A 16,467-nucleotide genomic window follows, 5' to 3' on the forward strand; every position below is an offset into this window, starting at 1 on the left:
GAACAAACATGCCTTAGAGGCGGTACAACAAAGGTGCACTAGACTGATTCCTGGGATGATAGGGTTGTCCTTGGAGGAGAGATGGAGTAGATTGGGCCTATATTCTCTAGAATTTAGAGGAATGAGATGTGATCTCATTGAAATATACAAGATTTTGAGGGGGTTTGACAGGGTAGATGCTGAGAGGTTGTTTCCCCTGGCTGGAGTGTCGAGAACTAGGGTAACAGTCTCAGGATAAGGGGTCAGTCATTTAAGACGGAGATGAGGAGACATTTCTTTACCTTGAGGGTTGTGAATCTTTGGAATTATCTACCTGAAAAGGCTGTGGATGTTGAGTATATTCAAGGCAGAGATAGATTTTTGGACTCTAGGGGAATCAAGGGAAATGGAGATCGGGCAGGAAAGTGGAGTCGAGATCGAAGTGCAGCTATGATCTTATTGAATGACGGAGCAGGCTCCAAAAGGTCGTATGGCCTATTCCTGCTTCTTATATTATGACCATTCCTGGCAAGGCACATCTTGAATTTGGTGGACCATTCTTGAGCAGCAGCAGGGGCATGCCTGTAATCCTAGCTAGTGTCTTGCTTCAGGGTCACTCTTCAAAATGCTATAACACAGTTCACAATTGAGTGATGGGACCTGCCATCTCTCACTGCCAGGCTTTGATTCAAGTCACGCCACTGAGGATAGTTCTGGAATGGAGCCCAGACTCTATCGCACACCAAGACCAATGGTTTGATTAAAGAGTGTATGCGTGTGTTTATTTTTATATTTCTGCTTAGGGCGAGGGATTTTGGTGCTGGAGAATAAAACTCTCTCCATTTTGGACATCCAGTGTCAGCATCAAGCTCTTCCAGGTCAGGTGCAGGATTAAGAGTTCAGCTCCTCCTACTCTTCCTTAATAACATGCCTCAGCCCCAATATCCGACTGCTCGAGAGAGAGAGAGAGAGAGAGAGAGAGAGAGAGAGAGAGAGAGAGAGATTTTCTCCATTACCCACACCAGGTCACTATGGGGTCCGAGTGACATTGCCAATTAGTGCCGAATTAGGAACAGCTTTGTGCTCTAGGCCGAGGCCACTAGGAACCGCTCAAACTCACTTTGCGTAGGACCCGAGAGAACAAACTCTCATTGCATCAGTCTGGGGTGAATTGCAGCCTTGATTCAGCCTGCTTGTGCCATCCAGCTTGCCCCAGTTTTATTTTGTTTGTTTAAATCAGGCCCCATCACTTGCTATGTGAAAGTTGGTCAGCAAAAAGAGAGCAGTAAATTCCAACTCAATCCTACAACCAGAAAGGTCAGAGATGCAGGTCTGCTGAAGGCTACAAGTGAAGAGAGCGTGAACCACAAATGACTTACAAGCCAAATTATGAGGACCATTGAACTGCAGTCAATGGGATTGGACTACAAGATGGTGATCAGATTGCAAACTTTGATCAATGTTGTCACGAGGACCTCTCTAAAGCGTGGGTAATATGGGGCATGTGAAATGTCCACACTATATCCATGGGAAAGTGACAAATCCAGCAGGACCATTAAATTGTGGCACAGACTCGATGGACTGCATGGCCTCCTCCCAAGCTGTACTATACTATGAGTCTATAAGCGGCAGAACATGAGGACAAGTGACTGATGATTACAGGTCCCTTACTGATGTTGGTAATGAGGAGAAAAAATTGTGCTGATGCAGTTAGACATTCATGCAAGAATATTAGCATAGCAATACACACCAAATATATCCGGGCCATGACAACTCTTTTTCAGCAGGTTGGAGTCAATTCATCGATTTATTCTAGGGGTCCTCAGTAACTTTTGCCCTGGGTTACAATACTGAGCTACAACTTGCTCAAGCACCACTCACAGATTTATCCATAAGGAAACTCGGTATGCCTCATTTAAATAAAAAAAGATTGTTAAATTTTTCCTCACTCGCTCACATGCAGCTGAGTTAGGAAATATGTCACAAGCACCCACTCCCCACACTAATTAACATTATCCACTGTCCGGTGTATGGAAGACCAAATCCCTCGATTATGTTACAGCTTTGTAACCACTGCAGGACTTTTTCTAACCTTCTCCTTGACCAATTGTACAGCGAGGCTCTAACAGCTTGCTCCAGTCTCACTGCATAGCATAAAGTAGATTCCCAAACACGCCATCTGTAACCCCAAAACTCCAAGAGCAAGCAGCTGTGCTACACTAGTGTGAATCTCACTGCCCTTGCACAGATGCTCCATCGTGCATCGTTGAGATATGTCCTAGTGTTGCTTCCCTTTCCTGGGACGGCAGACTACACACAGCTCAATGTTGGCAGGGTCTGGACTGGTCACCATCCAAACTTACACAAAGTCAAAGCTGGACTGATTGCCAATGCTATCAGAAAGCAGAGTAATGCGAGGCAGGGACACCTTTGATCGCACGCTGGACATCTACCGAGCATGAGGTTCAAACCAAGTGATAGCAACTCTCTTTGCTGCAAGATATTCTTGTGGCCAACACTACAATTCAAGCTGGAACACAGAAGGAGCTAGCAGAGTACAAAATGCACAGGACAAAAGCTTTGGGGAGATGGGGTGGGGGAATGAAAAAACAAAAACAAACACAAAAGCACTTACTTTGCACTTGTTTCACAATAAGTTTTGCAGATTCAAGCCAAATCTAAACGAAAAGAAAACATGGAATAAACTGACGAGTGAATTCAAAATAAAAAGATTAATGAGAATGAAATGACAATTCAGCTATACCCATAAAACTCCTAGATGCACAAGTTTGGAGGCCAGAGTAATCCCACAGAATTCGGATCCATTAGTGCTATACAGCACTATGCGCTGTGAAATGTTAAAAATGTACATCACTCACATCGTAAATGTAGTGACACTCAACGTCATCTCAGCCATCTCCGAGATGGCAACTGTGTCTGAATATAGCAACACACACATCCACACTTTAAAACTTACAGTGAAGGAACTGCTGCATCATCGGGAGCCGATACTCACGGGGGAAAAGTAAATGTGGGTAGCGCTCAGGAATTATGCACCAGACACCCATATGTGATTTCCCGATGTGCAAGACAAATTTTAAGATCACTGAATCGGCGGACCTGAATTTGCTGAAAACCTGCGCCTGTAATGATGCTGCATCTACGGTTTACACCATTATTGTGGTGCAAATATTCCAACAAATACTGGTGCAAGTGACATACAACAATTTCCTGGCCTGCTCCAAACACCCTCACTGAAAACATGAACTTAATGTCATAGCTCCTTACCCAACCCCCCCCGCAGCTCCCAATTCAATGGCTAGATGGAGGTTTGCTGAACTAACACCACTGTGATGGCCACTGACAGTTAGACCATTACACAATGGAGCTGGAGGGCTCAGAATCAGTAAAGTAGTCAATCGCTCAGCAGATTGCCTGAGGAGGAACACATTTTTACTGACTTATTCTAGGATCATCATTGAAAACATAAAGCTCACTTAAGTGATGTTCAGTAAACGATGAATTAATAAGAGCTGCTGCTGGTAAGCGAACAGGGGGCAAGGTCATATACCGTCATTGCAGAAATTGTGTTCTGCCTTCTTCAATCCCCTCATTCTTTGGGAATATGACAAAGTTCAGTGCGACAACCAGGAGATGTGAACTGCATGCACCATTTTTGTATTTGTAGATAGGATCAATTGTGAATACAAGAACTGGCAGAACTGCAATCAGCATTTCATTTTGTAGCATATTCCTGGCAAAATTACTGCACTATGAGAGTGTCGTTGGAAATGAGCTAGTCAAAACCTCATGGTTTGTCCAGTACTTTCCCCTGTCGCTGACATTAAGATCGTTTATCGTCATCTCAAGCCCCTCTCAGCGTCCAGCTGAAAAAGCAATCAAGCAATCCCCAGAAACCCCCCCCCCCCCCCCCACGGCATTCACTTTTTCCATGTAGGCCGGGTTTTTCAACAAGCAGATGCAAACTTTGTAGCTTGCTTGCTCTCTAAGCGGGTTTTGTTACTTAGCTGCGTTTTGTTTTTAGAAGGCGGCGGCTGAACTAGTCAAATCCACTTGTATGGAAACACCCAAATGTAAATTCTGGTTAAAACATCAGGCACTGTAGACAAATCTCACCACATCCCATTCTATTCAGTTAGTACTGGTAGAATAATTATAGTTACACTAGTTGCAGGTAAAATGTAAAACAAGAGTACCAAACAGTAGTCAGAACATTTTTCCCACAATTATTTTTGACAAACTTGCACGTAATGTCAATACTACAGAACTTATTATACAGCAAAGCTCTCTACACCCAACCACGCACCTCAATACAAACCCTCAGAAAAGCATCCTTCTCCTACCTGCAGCCGCTCCCATTGCAACAGTCCATTTACCAACCACTGCAGAAACCTCAATCAAATTGCCAATTTGTGCTCAACTAGACAGTGCTCTGCACTGTGGACACACTCTCACTTGAACTGGAAGATAAGCGCTGGAGAAATACCACTAGCGCTGCCTCCACAAGATCCTGCAAATCCCCTGGGAGGATAGACGCACCAACGTTAGTGTTCTCGCTCAGGCCAACATCCCCAGCATCGAAGCATTGACCACACTCGACCAGCTCCGTTGGGAGGGCCACATCGATCGCATGCCGGACACAAGATTCCCAAAGCAAGCGTTCTACTCGGAGCTCTGACACGGCAAGTGAGCCCCAGGTGGGCAGAGGAAACGTTTCAAGGACAACCTCAAAGCCTCCTTGATAAAGTGCAACATCCCCACTGACACCTGGGAATCCCTGGCCCAAAGCATCCGGGAGGGCGCTGAACACCTCGAGTCTCATCACCGAGAGCAGAAACCACATGCAGACAGCGGAAGGAACGTGCGGTAAACCACGCTCCCCACCCATCCTTTCCTTCAACCACTATCTGCCCCACCTGTGACAGAGACTGTAATTCCCATATTGGACTGTCGAGTCACCTTTTAGAGTGGAAACAAGTCTTCCTCGATTTCGAGGGACTGCCTATGATGATGATGACGGACTGGACGGAACAGTCCCCAAACTCAACAGCACATCAGTCATCATCATACGCTGATATCGGAAATGGATTTGAATCTGGGTCCTAGAGGCAGCATCCTGACAGTGCGACACCCAGCCCTCCACTCCCTCAATCCCCTCCTCCCTTCCCCCCCCTTCAGCCTCCTATTCCCCCCCCTCCCCTCTCCTCCCCCCCCTTTCCCTCCCTCCGCCCCCCCCTTCCCTCCCCCTTGATGTTTCTTGTACTGGCTCTATATAACCAGTAATGGTAATTTTATATATACATCAGAGATATAGAATGCATGAAGTGGGATGGTGATGGCAGGCTAGGTCGGCAGTGCTGGATGTAGGGATGCTTAGCGTTGGGATAAGGAGAGGGAAGGCCAGGAGATGGGAGTTGGGTCAGAGGACAGGAGTGACAAACTTTAGGAGAGACTGGGGAAGAGAATGGGCACTCAGAACAGCAATATACAGGGAGGTGGAATAAGGGCCTGGTGCCTGTGCGGCGGCTGAAGGAGTGGAGAGCGGTGAAGGAGAGTCCTTCCACTCCCTCCCCAGGGGGTTTAAAAAAAACAAGTGGCTCGGCTGCAAAAGCCTGTACTAGTTAAACAGCAAACAGCATTTGCATGGCAGTATTTGCCATTGAAATTGTAGTACATTGCTCAGCTAACATGGGACAATTGTTTTATGGCATTCCAACACTGCTGTTCCCACAATTTATTACAAATGCAGGCTGCTTTTGATCTGAGCATTCCAGTCGTTCCTGACTAAGCAATAATTAAACCCTTATTGACATAAGCCACGTTTACTCAGTTAGACTTTGTGATCCTAAAGGTACACCTTAGCAGAACACATTTACAGAACATTCTCTCTCTCTCTCTCTCTCCTTCCCCCCCCCGCCACACACACACACACACACACACAGGAGGGATCAACGCACTTGTCCACCTCCCCCACCACCTTTCACCCAGCACAAGGAGCCAAGCATTATCCAAGTTAGCATGAGCAGGACCAAGGGAGATCTGCTATTGTTAAGAAGAATGCTGCTTACATTGTTTTTTTTTTTACTGTCACTTTGAACTCTACGGACAGATTACGGTAAACCGGATATCAATAGCATATAACTTTAGAAAATTAAATCATTTAATTTAAATACCCTCCTTGAAGTCAATGACTTGAGCTGAAATGATGCCTCGTCAACGTACAGCCTGGGGACCGATCAAAACTTGGATCAGCACCAGTGATGCAAGACAAGTGCCCACCTATCCGTTTGGGGAATAACACAAGAACATAAGAACTATGAGCAGGAGTAGGCCACTCGGCCCCTCATGTCTGCACCGCCATTCAATGAGATCGTGGCTGATCTTTGACCTCAACTCCACTTTCTTGCACTATCCCCATAAAATCCAAAAATCTAGCGATCTCTACCTTGAATATACTCAACGACTGAGCCTCCATAGCCCTCTGGGGTAGAGAATTCCAAAGATTCCTCACCCTCTGAGTGAAGAAGTTTCTCTTCATCTCAGTCTTAAATGGCCGACCCCTTATTCTGAGACTGTGACCCATGGTTCTAGACTTCCCAAGCAGAGGAAACATCCTCCCTGCATCCACCCTGTCAAGCTTTAAGAATTTTGTATGTTTCAATGAGATCACCTCTCATTCTTCGAAACAGGAGAATCTTTGATACTGAGTATTAAAAGGTATCTTCAGTGTCAACATTTAAAATCATTTCCGTTGAGGCTGTACTCGTGCCAGTTACCATCACTTGGCCGCACACTACTACTCCCATCTAGTTTTGAATCACACAGTAACATGAGATGAAAAATAAGCTACAATTCAAAATCCTTCTTCTGACCATATTTGCTCCTTTAATTACTCTATCCAAAAATCTCATTTAAAAATTGTCATGTATCTTACATTATTATATATAACTGTATCCTAATATGCTATACATGACTAATAAGATATGACCTGTAACCACCAGCATACCTTATCACCAGGGGGTGCACTTGCAAGAGACAGGTATATAAGGACAGGTCTCAGGCAAGTGCAGCATTCCAGAGCTGTGAAATAAAGGTGCAGGTCCAGAGTGACCTTGACTTCACTACATGCCTCGTGTGAATCTGTATTGAGGGGACAGGACTTTACAGTGGCGATGAGTTAAGGGATTACAGAATCCACAGAATGGCGAACAACGGATCAGATGAAAAGTACAATGCTGGAGACAATTGGGAGGACTTTATAGAAAGGCTCCAGCAAAGATTTGTAACCAAAGAGAAGAGCACATCTCTTGACCAGCTGTGGCTCGAAAACATACGCTTTAATGAAGGATCTGCTGGCACCCAAGAAACCAGCAAGCAAGTCGTTTGAAGAATTGAGTACACTGGTAAGAGACCACCTGAAACCAGCGAGCAGCCTACACATGGCCAGACACAGGTTCGACAACTACAGATGCTGTATGGGCCAGAGCATACCCGACTTCGTGGCGGAACTTCGGAGGTTGGCTAGTTTATGTGAGTTCTCCGATGAATTGAGGAGAGAAATGCTAAGGGACATTTTCATTGAAGGAATAGGCCACGCAGGCATATTCCGAAAGCTCATAGAGACCAAGAATCTGACCTTAGAGGCAGCAGCACTGGTTGCACAGGCATTCTTGGTAGGGGAAGAAGAAATGAGGTTGATTTACAATGCAGGTACGACAACTAACGAAACATCGGAGCTAGAAGTTCACAGCATTAAACAAGCTGCTACCCCCACACACAGACAAAACCAGGAGAACAGGCTCTCGACAGCAGGCAGTGGCGCAGGAAGCCATCAAGGGCCACAGGAATGGCCGTTCACACCTCATCAACCCAAATGTGAGCAATCAACTACAAACTGAGAGAAACTCGAGAGATCAGCCAGACGCAGCTCATTCTTTGGGAACAATAGAAGCAGTCTGTGCTGGAGGTGTGGGGGTGGGCACTCATCAAGGGGATGTCGATTTCAGCAGGCTGTTTGCAGGAACTGTGAATATACAGGGCATTTGGCCCGCATGTGCAAAAAAACGGCAGCTCGGCTGGTATACGAATCGGATGGGTCGGAAAGTGGACCAGAAGACGGTGGGGACAGTACCCGGGACACCGATGTACAGCGGGTCAACACGATCAATGGCCGCTGCTCCTACAACAGGATGCCTCCTATAATGATGAGGGTCCTACTCAACGGGATACCTGTCAACATGGAGCTGGATACGGGAGCGAGTCAATCTCTCATGGGCACTCAACAATTTGAATAACTGTGGCCGCATAAAAGAGACAGACCAAAACTCACAAGGGTCAACACCAAACTAAGGACCTATACCAAAGAAATCGTACCAGTCATCGGCAGCGCCATGCTCTCTATCACATACAAAAGGACAGTGAACCGACTTCCCCTGTGGATTGTCCCCGGAGACCCCCAAGCACTGCTGGGGAGAAGCTGGCTGGCAAAACTAAACTGGAAGTGGGATGATGTCCATGCCATGTCATTAGAGGAACGGACCTCCTGCTCAACAGTTATAAAGCGATTTGAATATCTCTTTCAGCCAGGTATGGGCACTTTCAAAGGGGCCAAAGTCAAAATCTACATCAACAGGATGCTAGACCGGTCCATCACAAGGCCAGAGCTGTACCCTATGTGATGAGGGAAAAGATTGAACACGAACTAGACAGACTTCTGCGGGAAGGCATTATATCACCTGTGGAATTTAGCGACTGGGCAAGTCCCATCGTCCCAGTCATGAAGCCCGATGGATCCGTACGAATCTGTGGGGACTACAAATCTACCATAAACAGAGTCTCCCTACAGGACCAGTACCCGCTGCCCAGAGCGGAGGACTTATTTGCCACATCGGCTGGAGGTAAACTTTTCTCAAAATTAGACCTCACATCTGCGTATATGACGCAAGAATTGACCAAGGAATCCAAGCTACTCGCCACCATCAACACACCGAGGCCTTTTCATGTACAATCGATGCCCATTCGGCATCAGGTCGGCAGCTGCCATATTCCAGCGCAACATGGAGTGTCTGCTCAAGTCCATCCCGGGGACGGTTGTATTTCAAGACAACATACTTATCACGGGCAGGGACACCGACTCCCATTTCCGTAATTTGGAGGAAGAACTAAAGTGGTTGGATCGGGTAGGCCTACGAGTCAAGAAATCCAAGTGCCTGTTTCTCGCACCCGAGGTTGAATTTTTGGGCAGAAGGATTGCCGCTGATGGAATCCGCCCAACAGAGTCAATTCGCCTGGCACCCAGGCCCAGGAATGTCTCAGAAATGCGCGCCTTTCTCGGGCTACTCAATTACTTTGGGAACTTTATGCAGAACTTAAGCACGCTGCTGGAGCCTCTCCACGTGCTACTCAGGAAGGGGTGCGATTGGTTTTGGGGGGGACGCCCAGGAACGTGCCTTCAATAAGGCACGCAACCTTCTGTGTTCCAACAGTGTTTTGACTTTCTTTGATCCAGGTAAAAAGCTAGTTCTCACATGCAATGCGTCAGCGTATGCGATCGGGTGCGTGTCAATAGTGCGGGCAAATTACAACCCATAGCTTATGCCTCCAGGTCACTTTCACGGGCAGAGCGCGGGTACGGACTGGTAGAGAAGGAGGCGCTCGCGTGCGTGTACGGTGTCAAAAAGATGTACCAATACCTTTTCGGGGCCAAGTTCGCGTTAGAAACCGACCACAAGCCCCTCACATCTCTCCTATCTGAGAGCAAGGCAATAAACGCCAACGCCTCGGTGCGAATTCAACGGTGGGCACTCATGCTGGCGTCCTACGACTATACCATAAGGCACAGACCAGGCACAGACAACTGTGCCGACGCGCTTAGCAGGCTACCCCTGGCGACCACGGAAGGGTCCGACGAACAGGACTGTGAGATAGTCATGGCAATCAATGCCTTTGAGTCCACAGGTTCGCCCATGACGGCTTGCCAAATCAGAGCCTGGACGGCCAACGACCCCACGTTATCCTTAGTAAAACGATATGTCCTAACCGGTGACTGGGCAGAGGCTCGTGATGCCTGCCCCGAGGAATTAAAACCCTTTCACAGGCGCATGCATGAGCTATCACTACAAGCAGACTGCCTGATGTGGAGCAGCCGAGTAGTCATGCCTCTGCGAGGCAGAGAGGCATTTGTCCGGGAGCTCCACCGCGAGCACCCGGGGATCGTTCTTATGAAGGCCATAGCCAGATCCCACGTCTGGTGGCCTGGTATTGACGCGGACTTGGAGCTCTGCGTCCGAAGGTGCACCATTTGTGCCCAACTCAGCAATGCCCCCAAGGAGGCTCCCCTGAGTCCCTGGCCCTGGCCTACCAAACCATGGTCGTGGGTGCACGTAGACTATGCGGGCCCATTCACGGGCAAAATGTTCCTCGTAGTTGTAGATGCATTTTCAGTGGATCGAATGCACCATTTTAAACTCGAGCACAACCTCCACCACTGTGGAGAGCCTCGCAACCATGTTTGCAACGCACGGAATCCCTGACATATTGGTCAGTGACAATGGTCCGTGCTTCACCAGCGCAGAATTCCAAGATTTTATAATTGACCGCGGCATAAATCACGTCAAGACAGCACCGTTCAAGCTGGCCTCCAACGGCCAGGCGGAGAGAGCAGCGCACATCATTAAACAAGGCATGCTTAAAATCCAAGGTCCCACACTGCAGCGTCGCCTGACACGACTGCTGCTGGCATACAGATCTCGTCCGCACTCATTGACTGGGGTTCCCCCCGCGCAACTGTTGATGAAAAGGACTTTAAAAACAAGGCTCTCATTAATCCTCCCAGGCATGCACAAAATCGTTGAGGCAAAGTGCCGTAAGCTGACTGAGTACCATGACAGAAATTCGAGGGGGAGATGGAATGAGATAGGGGACAAAGTGTTTGTACTAAACTATGGTAGGGGTCCCAAATGGCTTGCAGGGACCATAACGGGCAAGAAAGAAAACAGGCTACTGGTATTACAAATGGACAATGGCAAAACCTGCCGGAGGCATGTAGACCAAGTCAAAAGCAGATTTACCAACAACACTGCGGAACCAGAGGCAGACTACAATGTGGAACTCGCACCACACCTGGTGGACAGACAGAGGGAACAACCTGAGGAAAGGGCAATCCCAACAGACAGCCCAGGCGAGTCAACAACAATCACACCAATCGAAACAGACAGCCCAGGCGAGATACCAGCAACCACACCCAAAGAAAAACAGACACCAAGGTAAACAACTCAACCACAACTCAGACGCTCCACGCGAGAGCGTAGACCACCTGAGAGACTGAACCTATAAAGACAATAAGACCTTGGGGGAGGGTGATGTCATGTATCTTACATTATTACATATAACTGTATCCTAACATGCTATACATGACTGTAATAAGATATGACCTGTAAGCACCAGCATACCTTACCACCAGGGGTATATAAGGACAGGTCTCAGGCAAGTGCAGCATTCCAGAGCTGTGAAATAAAGGTGCAGAGTGACCTTGACTTCACTACATGCCTCATGTGAATCTGTATTGAGGGGACAGGACTTTACAAAAATGGCACACTGGTATCTTAATATTTGTAACTTCTGTAAATAAACTAATCAGCTCACTGTAAACAGATGGTTTAGATGGGGAAATTTAAGTGTTTAGACAGTCGAAGTATTTTGTCAGCAGTAACTGAGTGAGGACGTACACTCGCACAAACACTTTTTATAGTTTTGCCGTCATATCATGAGGATCTCACTGGACTGCAGCTTGGGTTATCTGGAAAGAGAATTTGAGCTGTGTAGTAGTAGGGGGAAATACTGCGTAAAATGTATTCGCTCAAGTGCAAATTTTCCTCCAGTACACTGTACTAATCAGGATATTTAAAAATGATTTGATCGGGTAGATAGAGAAATTATTTCCCTCTGGTGAGGGGAATGCAGAACAAGAGGACATAATCTTAAAATTGGAGATAGGCCATTAAAGTTTTGGTTATTCACTTCATCCCCTCTGTCGGTTATATATATTTAAACGCGATACTAAGTTCAATAAATTACAAAAGTATTAAACTTAATATTGTAAATATACGGATTCCTTCTTCAGTAACTGACCGCCATGCGGAAGCTTCCAGTACTTTCAAATCTCCATGACTGGCAGTATTTCCTTTTTATCAACTTTGTTTTGAAGTCTGTGCCCTCTCTGATGCACTATCTATAGGAGAATGCACTGGAGAGGAGAGAGAGAAGAGAGAGAGAGAAGCCATTCAGCCCATCTAATCTGTGCTGGCTCCCCGAAAAAGCTATTCATGTCGGCCCATTGCCCTGCCCTTTCTCGTACCCTATTCTTTTTTTTCTTCTTAAAATAAATATGTATCCCTTCCCTTTTAAAAGTTATTATGGCTTTCACCACTGTTTCTGGTAGGATAGTCCATGTCCTAACAACCCCCTTTAGAAGAAATCTCCTGACCTCTCCCTTTATGATCTTAAATGTATCCCCTCGAGTTACCAACTCAACGATTATCCCGATTTAACTTATCAAAGCCCTTCTTTGTTTTAATGAAAAGCGCTCCAGTTCCTTCAGTCTCTCCTTAAATTAAAGCCTCTCATCCCTAGTATTCTGCATTCACTCTAAGGCCTTGACATCTTTGCTAAAGTAAGGCCACCCAAAACTGGACAGAATATTTCAACTGCACCACAAAACAAGATTTGTACACGTTGAGCATTACCTTTTTGCTTTTCTACTCTATACCCCTACTTACAAAATCTAGGACCAATATGTTTTTACTTTGTCTGATTAACTTGCTCTACACTTTAAAATATTGATGTTTCTGAACCCCGAAGTGTCTCCCCAAAATGTATCTCCTCACATTTCTCTGCCTAACCAATTAAGTTGATCAATTCCATTCCCTTCACAGTGAGCCACTCTCCCTATTTTTGTGCAGTATGTAAATGTTGGCATTGTGCCCCCTATTCACCAGTCTGGATGATTTATATCCATTAATAGCAACACTGACCCTTGGGGGCACCACTAATTACATCCCTGCAGTTCTAAGAAACATCCAGGAGCCACGGCTCCGTTTTCCGTCCTTTAACCAACTCCCTATGCATGCTACCGCATTCCTTTTAACATCGTGTCTCTTAATTTCAATCAAAAAGTCTCCTCGGTAGCACCTCACACATCTTTCGAGAAGCCACACACACAAAATGCATTCCATATCCTTGATTAACACACACCACTCTTTCCGCAAAAGACCTACAGTATTACAATTTATCAGACACAATCTGTCCTTTACAAATATGGCTGGGGCTTTAATTAACCCACCCCTTTAAGGGAACTATTCATTTTATCGGTTACGTACTCGAGAAGCTTACCCACTACCGATGCCAAGATGTTGGTCGAGGTGTTGCTTTGGCACAGGAAACATGAGAAAGGAATGGTAAGACTAGCTGACCCAGTGGTATGGTGTAACCTCGCGCACCTTTTTCTTGGGCAGTCCTCGGAGTCGAGGATGACTTGCTTCCACACTAAAATGAGTTCTCAGGTGACTGATGAGTCCAATGCAGTCTCGGTCACCGGTGGAGCAGACGGTGGTTGGAGGGACGGGTGGGTGGGGTGCTTGGGTTGCCGTATGCTCCTTCTGCTTGGGTTGCCGTACGCTCCTTCTGCTTGGCCTCCGCTTGCTCCCGGCGAAGAGACTCGAGGTGTTCGGCGCCTTCCCGGATGCTTCTCCTCCACTTTGAGCGGACTTGGGCCAGGGATTCCCAGGTGTCAGTGAGAATGCTGCACTTTGTCAAGGAGGCTTTGAGGATGTCCTTGAAACCTTTCCTCTGCCCATCTGGGGCTTGCTTGCCGTGTCGGAGCTCTGAGTAGAGCGCTTGTTTTGACAGTCTAGTATCGGGCATGCGGGCGATGTGGCCCGTCCATCGGAAATGATCAAGCGTGATGAATGCGTTGATGCTGGGGATGTTGGCCTGAACGAGAACACTGATGTTGGTGCGCCTATCCTGCCAATGGATTGGCAGGATCTTGCAGAGGCAGTGTTGATGGTACTTCTCCAGTGTTTTGAGGTGCCTGCTGTACATAGTCCATGTCTCTAAAGCATAAAGGAGGTCGGGTAACACTACTGCTCTGTAGACCACGAGCTTGGTGCTGGGTTTGAGGTCCTGGTCTTCAAACACTTTCTTCCTCAGGCGACCAAAGGCTGCACTGGCGGTGTTGGACTTCATCTTCAACGTCTGCCCTTGTTGACTGTAGGCTCCCGAGGTATGAAAAATGGTCCAAGTTGTCCAAGGCCTCGACATGGATTTTGATAACCGGGAGGCAATACTATGTGGCGGGGGCAGGTTGGTAGAGGACTTTTGTCTTACGGATGTTTAGTGTAAGGCCCATACTCTCGAACGCTTTGGTGGAGGTGTTGACGATGGCTTGGAGTTCGACCTCCAAGTGTGCGCAGACACAAGCGACGTCTGCGTACTGTAGTTCAATGACCGAGGATGGGATGACCTTGGATTTGGACTGGAGGCGACGGAGATTGAACAATTAGCTCACACCTTTCGAAGGGAACTATTCATTTTATCGGTTACGTACTCTAGAAGCTTACCCACTACCGAGGTGTTGCTTTGGCATATGAAACATGAGAAAGGACTGGCAAGACCAGCTGATCCACTGGCACGGTGTAACCTCTGTGTACCATCACCCCCAGCTCACATGCAGCCACACAATCTCCGGGGAAATGCAAAAGGATGTGGGGCGGGGTGGAGGGGGGGGGGAAGAGAACCACTGACCAATTTAGGAAAAAAAAAGAGAAATTACTCTCCAACCCCTGAGGCGATCAAAGCAGGTTCTAGGAAACCCTGGGTGACTGAGCCCCTAATGACCCACATACATTCTATAAGGGGGGGTGGGAGGGAAACATACAACACACACATACAACAGCAACGCTCGCTCTCCACCTCCTCAAAAAACTAAAAAATGACAATCAGGCAAAAGGGTCCAATATACAAGATGAGAGAGGTTCTTATACACAGCCCGTGCTTTCCGGCAATGGCGTCCTGCACACAGTCCACGCACTCGAGTAACAGCATCCCGGGGGAACAGCGTCCAGGGGGTAACGGCATCCCACGCACGGCCCGTGCGCTCAGATATTGGCGTCATGCACACAGTCCGTGCACTGGGGTAACGGCGTCTTGGTGCCCGGCACGCTGGGGCTACGGCGGCATGCACACAGTCTATGCGCCGGGGTAATGGCGCGCTGTGTACTTGGGGAAAGGGGCCCTGCGCACAGTTTGCCAAATGATTTTCCACTCCAACTATACACAGCTGACCCTTTTGCACAGATGCAATGACAAGGCATTTGCTGACTTGAGACTTTGACTGTTCTCATGATAGCGCAGTCTTGACGAGACCTACCTCATTCCCCCGGCTGTTGCAGAACTCCAGCCCAAAGTAATCACTCTCGACAAGGTTGAGGCGCTGGCAGATTTCATCCATCAGAGCCTGACCATAGGCTTTTTGCTGTGGAAGCAGAATCACAGTCATCAGCAAAATTGAAATCCTATCATAACAGCAACTTGCACGGATATAGCGCCTTTAACAAATGTCCCAAGGTGCTCCACAGGAGCGTCATCAAACAAAATTTGGCAGCAAGCCACATAAGGAGATATTAGGACAGGTCAAAGAGGTAGGTTTGAAGGAGTCTCATAAAAGGAGGAGGGAGAGGCAGAGAGGTTTAGGGGGGAGAATTCCAGAGCTGAGAGCTAAAGCAGCTGAAGGCACACCAATAGAAATGGATTACTTTCAGGTTGGCAGGCTGGTACTAGTGGGTTGTCACAAGGATCAGTGCTGGAGCTTCAGCTATTTACAATCTATATTTATGACTTGAATGAAGAGACTAAGTGTAAGGTATTCCAAGTGCTAACAATACAAAGCTAGGTGGGAAAGTAAGTTTTGAGGAGGACACAAGGGGGGGGTGGGCGGGGGGGCAAATTCGCCTAGTTTGCGCCTGCAGGGGCCAGTAACGGGACGCTAAGGGGTTACCGACCGGGCGTGGCGAATCCACTGACACCCGCGAACTTCCTTGGCGCTAACACTTATCGCCTCGCTCTCATGCGCCCCACAGATCATGACGTGATCTGGTGTGCAGCACCCCAGATATAATATTCAGTCCTGTCCCCTGCAGCATTGCCAGGCGTCAACAACAGCAACTGCCGGAGGCACTCTCACCTCGGCTGGCCGCCGGAGGAGCACTAATTAAAGGCAGTGGTGGTCGGGTAGGGCAAAGTTTATTTTTCTCCCAGTCTGGCGCCTCCTGATTTCTTTGGACCCCGCGATTCCTCACCTGCAGTCTCAGAGTGTCTGGGGCTGCACATAGCGTAGGTCCTGCGACCCAACAGACAGAACATGAAGAGTGATTGAACCCATCATTGGCACTTCCCGAGAAGCGAGGGAAG

General features: G+C 47.5%; 1 protein-coding gene across 3 annotated transcripts in view; it reads right to left on the reverse strand.

The window, feature by feature from the left end:
- farp2 (FERM, RhoGEF and pleckstrin domain protein 2) overlaps positions 1 to 15,530 on the reverse strand; it is a 125,766-nt gene extending 110,236 nt beyond the window's left edge. For all 3 annotated transcript variants that reach the window (XM_070883224.1, XM_070883223.1, XM_070883226.1), the window contains exons 1-2: positions 15,428 to 15,530; positions 2,615 to 2,657 (exon numbers count right to left, since the gene is read on the reverse strand). In XM_070883224.1, the coding sequence (XP_070739325.1) occupies positions 2,615 to 2,657; positions 15,428 to 15,508 (124 nt within the window). In that variant the 5' untranslated portion in view covers positions 15,509 to 15,530. The remainder of the gene's footprint in view (positions 1 to 2,614; positions 2,658 to 15,427) is intronic.
- Between the last annotated feature and the right edge of the window lie 937 nt (positions 15,531 to 16,467).

The sequence above is a fragment of the Pristiophorus japonicus genome, chromosome 6 (genome assembly GCF_044704955.1).
Source record: "Pristiophorus japonicus isolate sPriJap1 chromosome 6, sPriJap1.hap1, whole genome shotgun sequence".
Taxonomy (NCBI): domain Eukaryota; kingdom Metazoa; phylum Chordata; class Chondrichthyes; family Pristiophoridae; genus Pristiophorus; species Pristiophorus japonicus.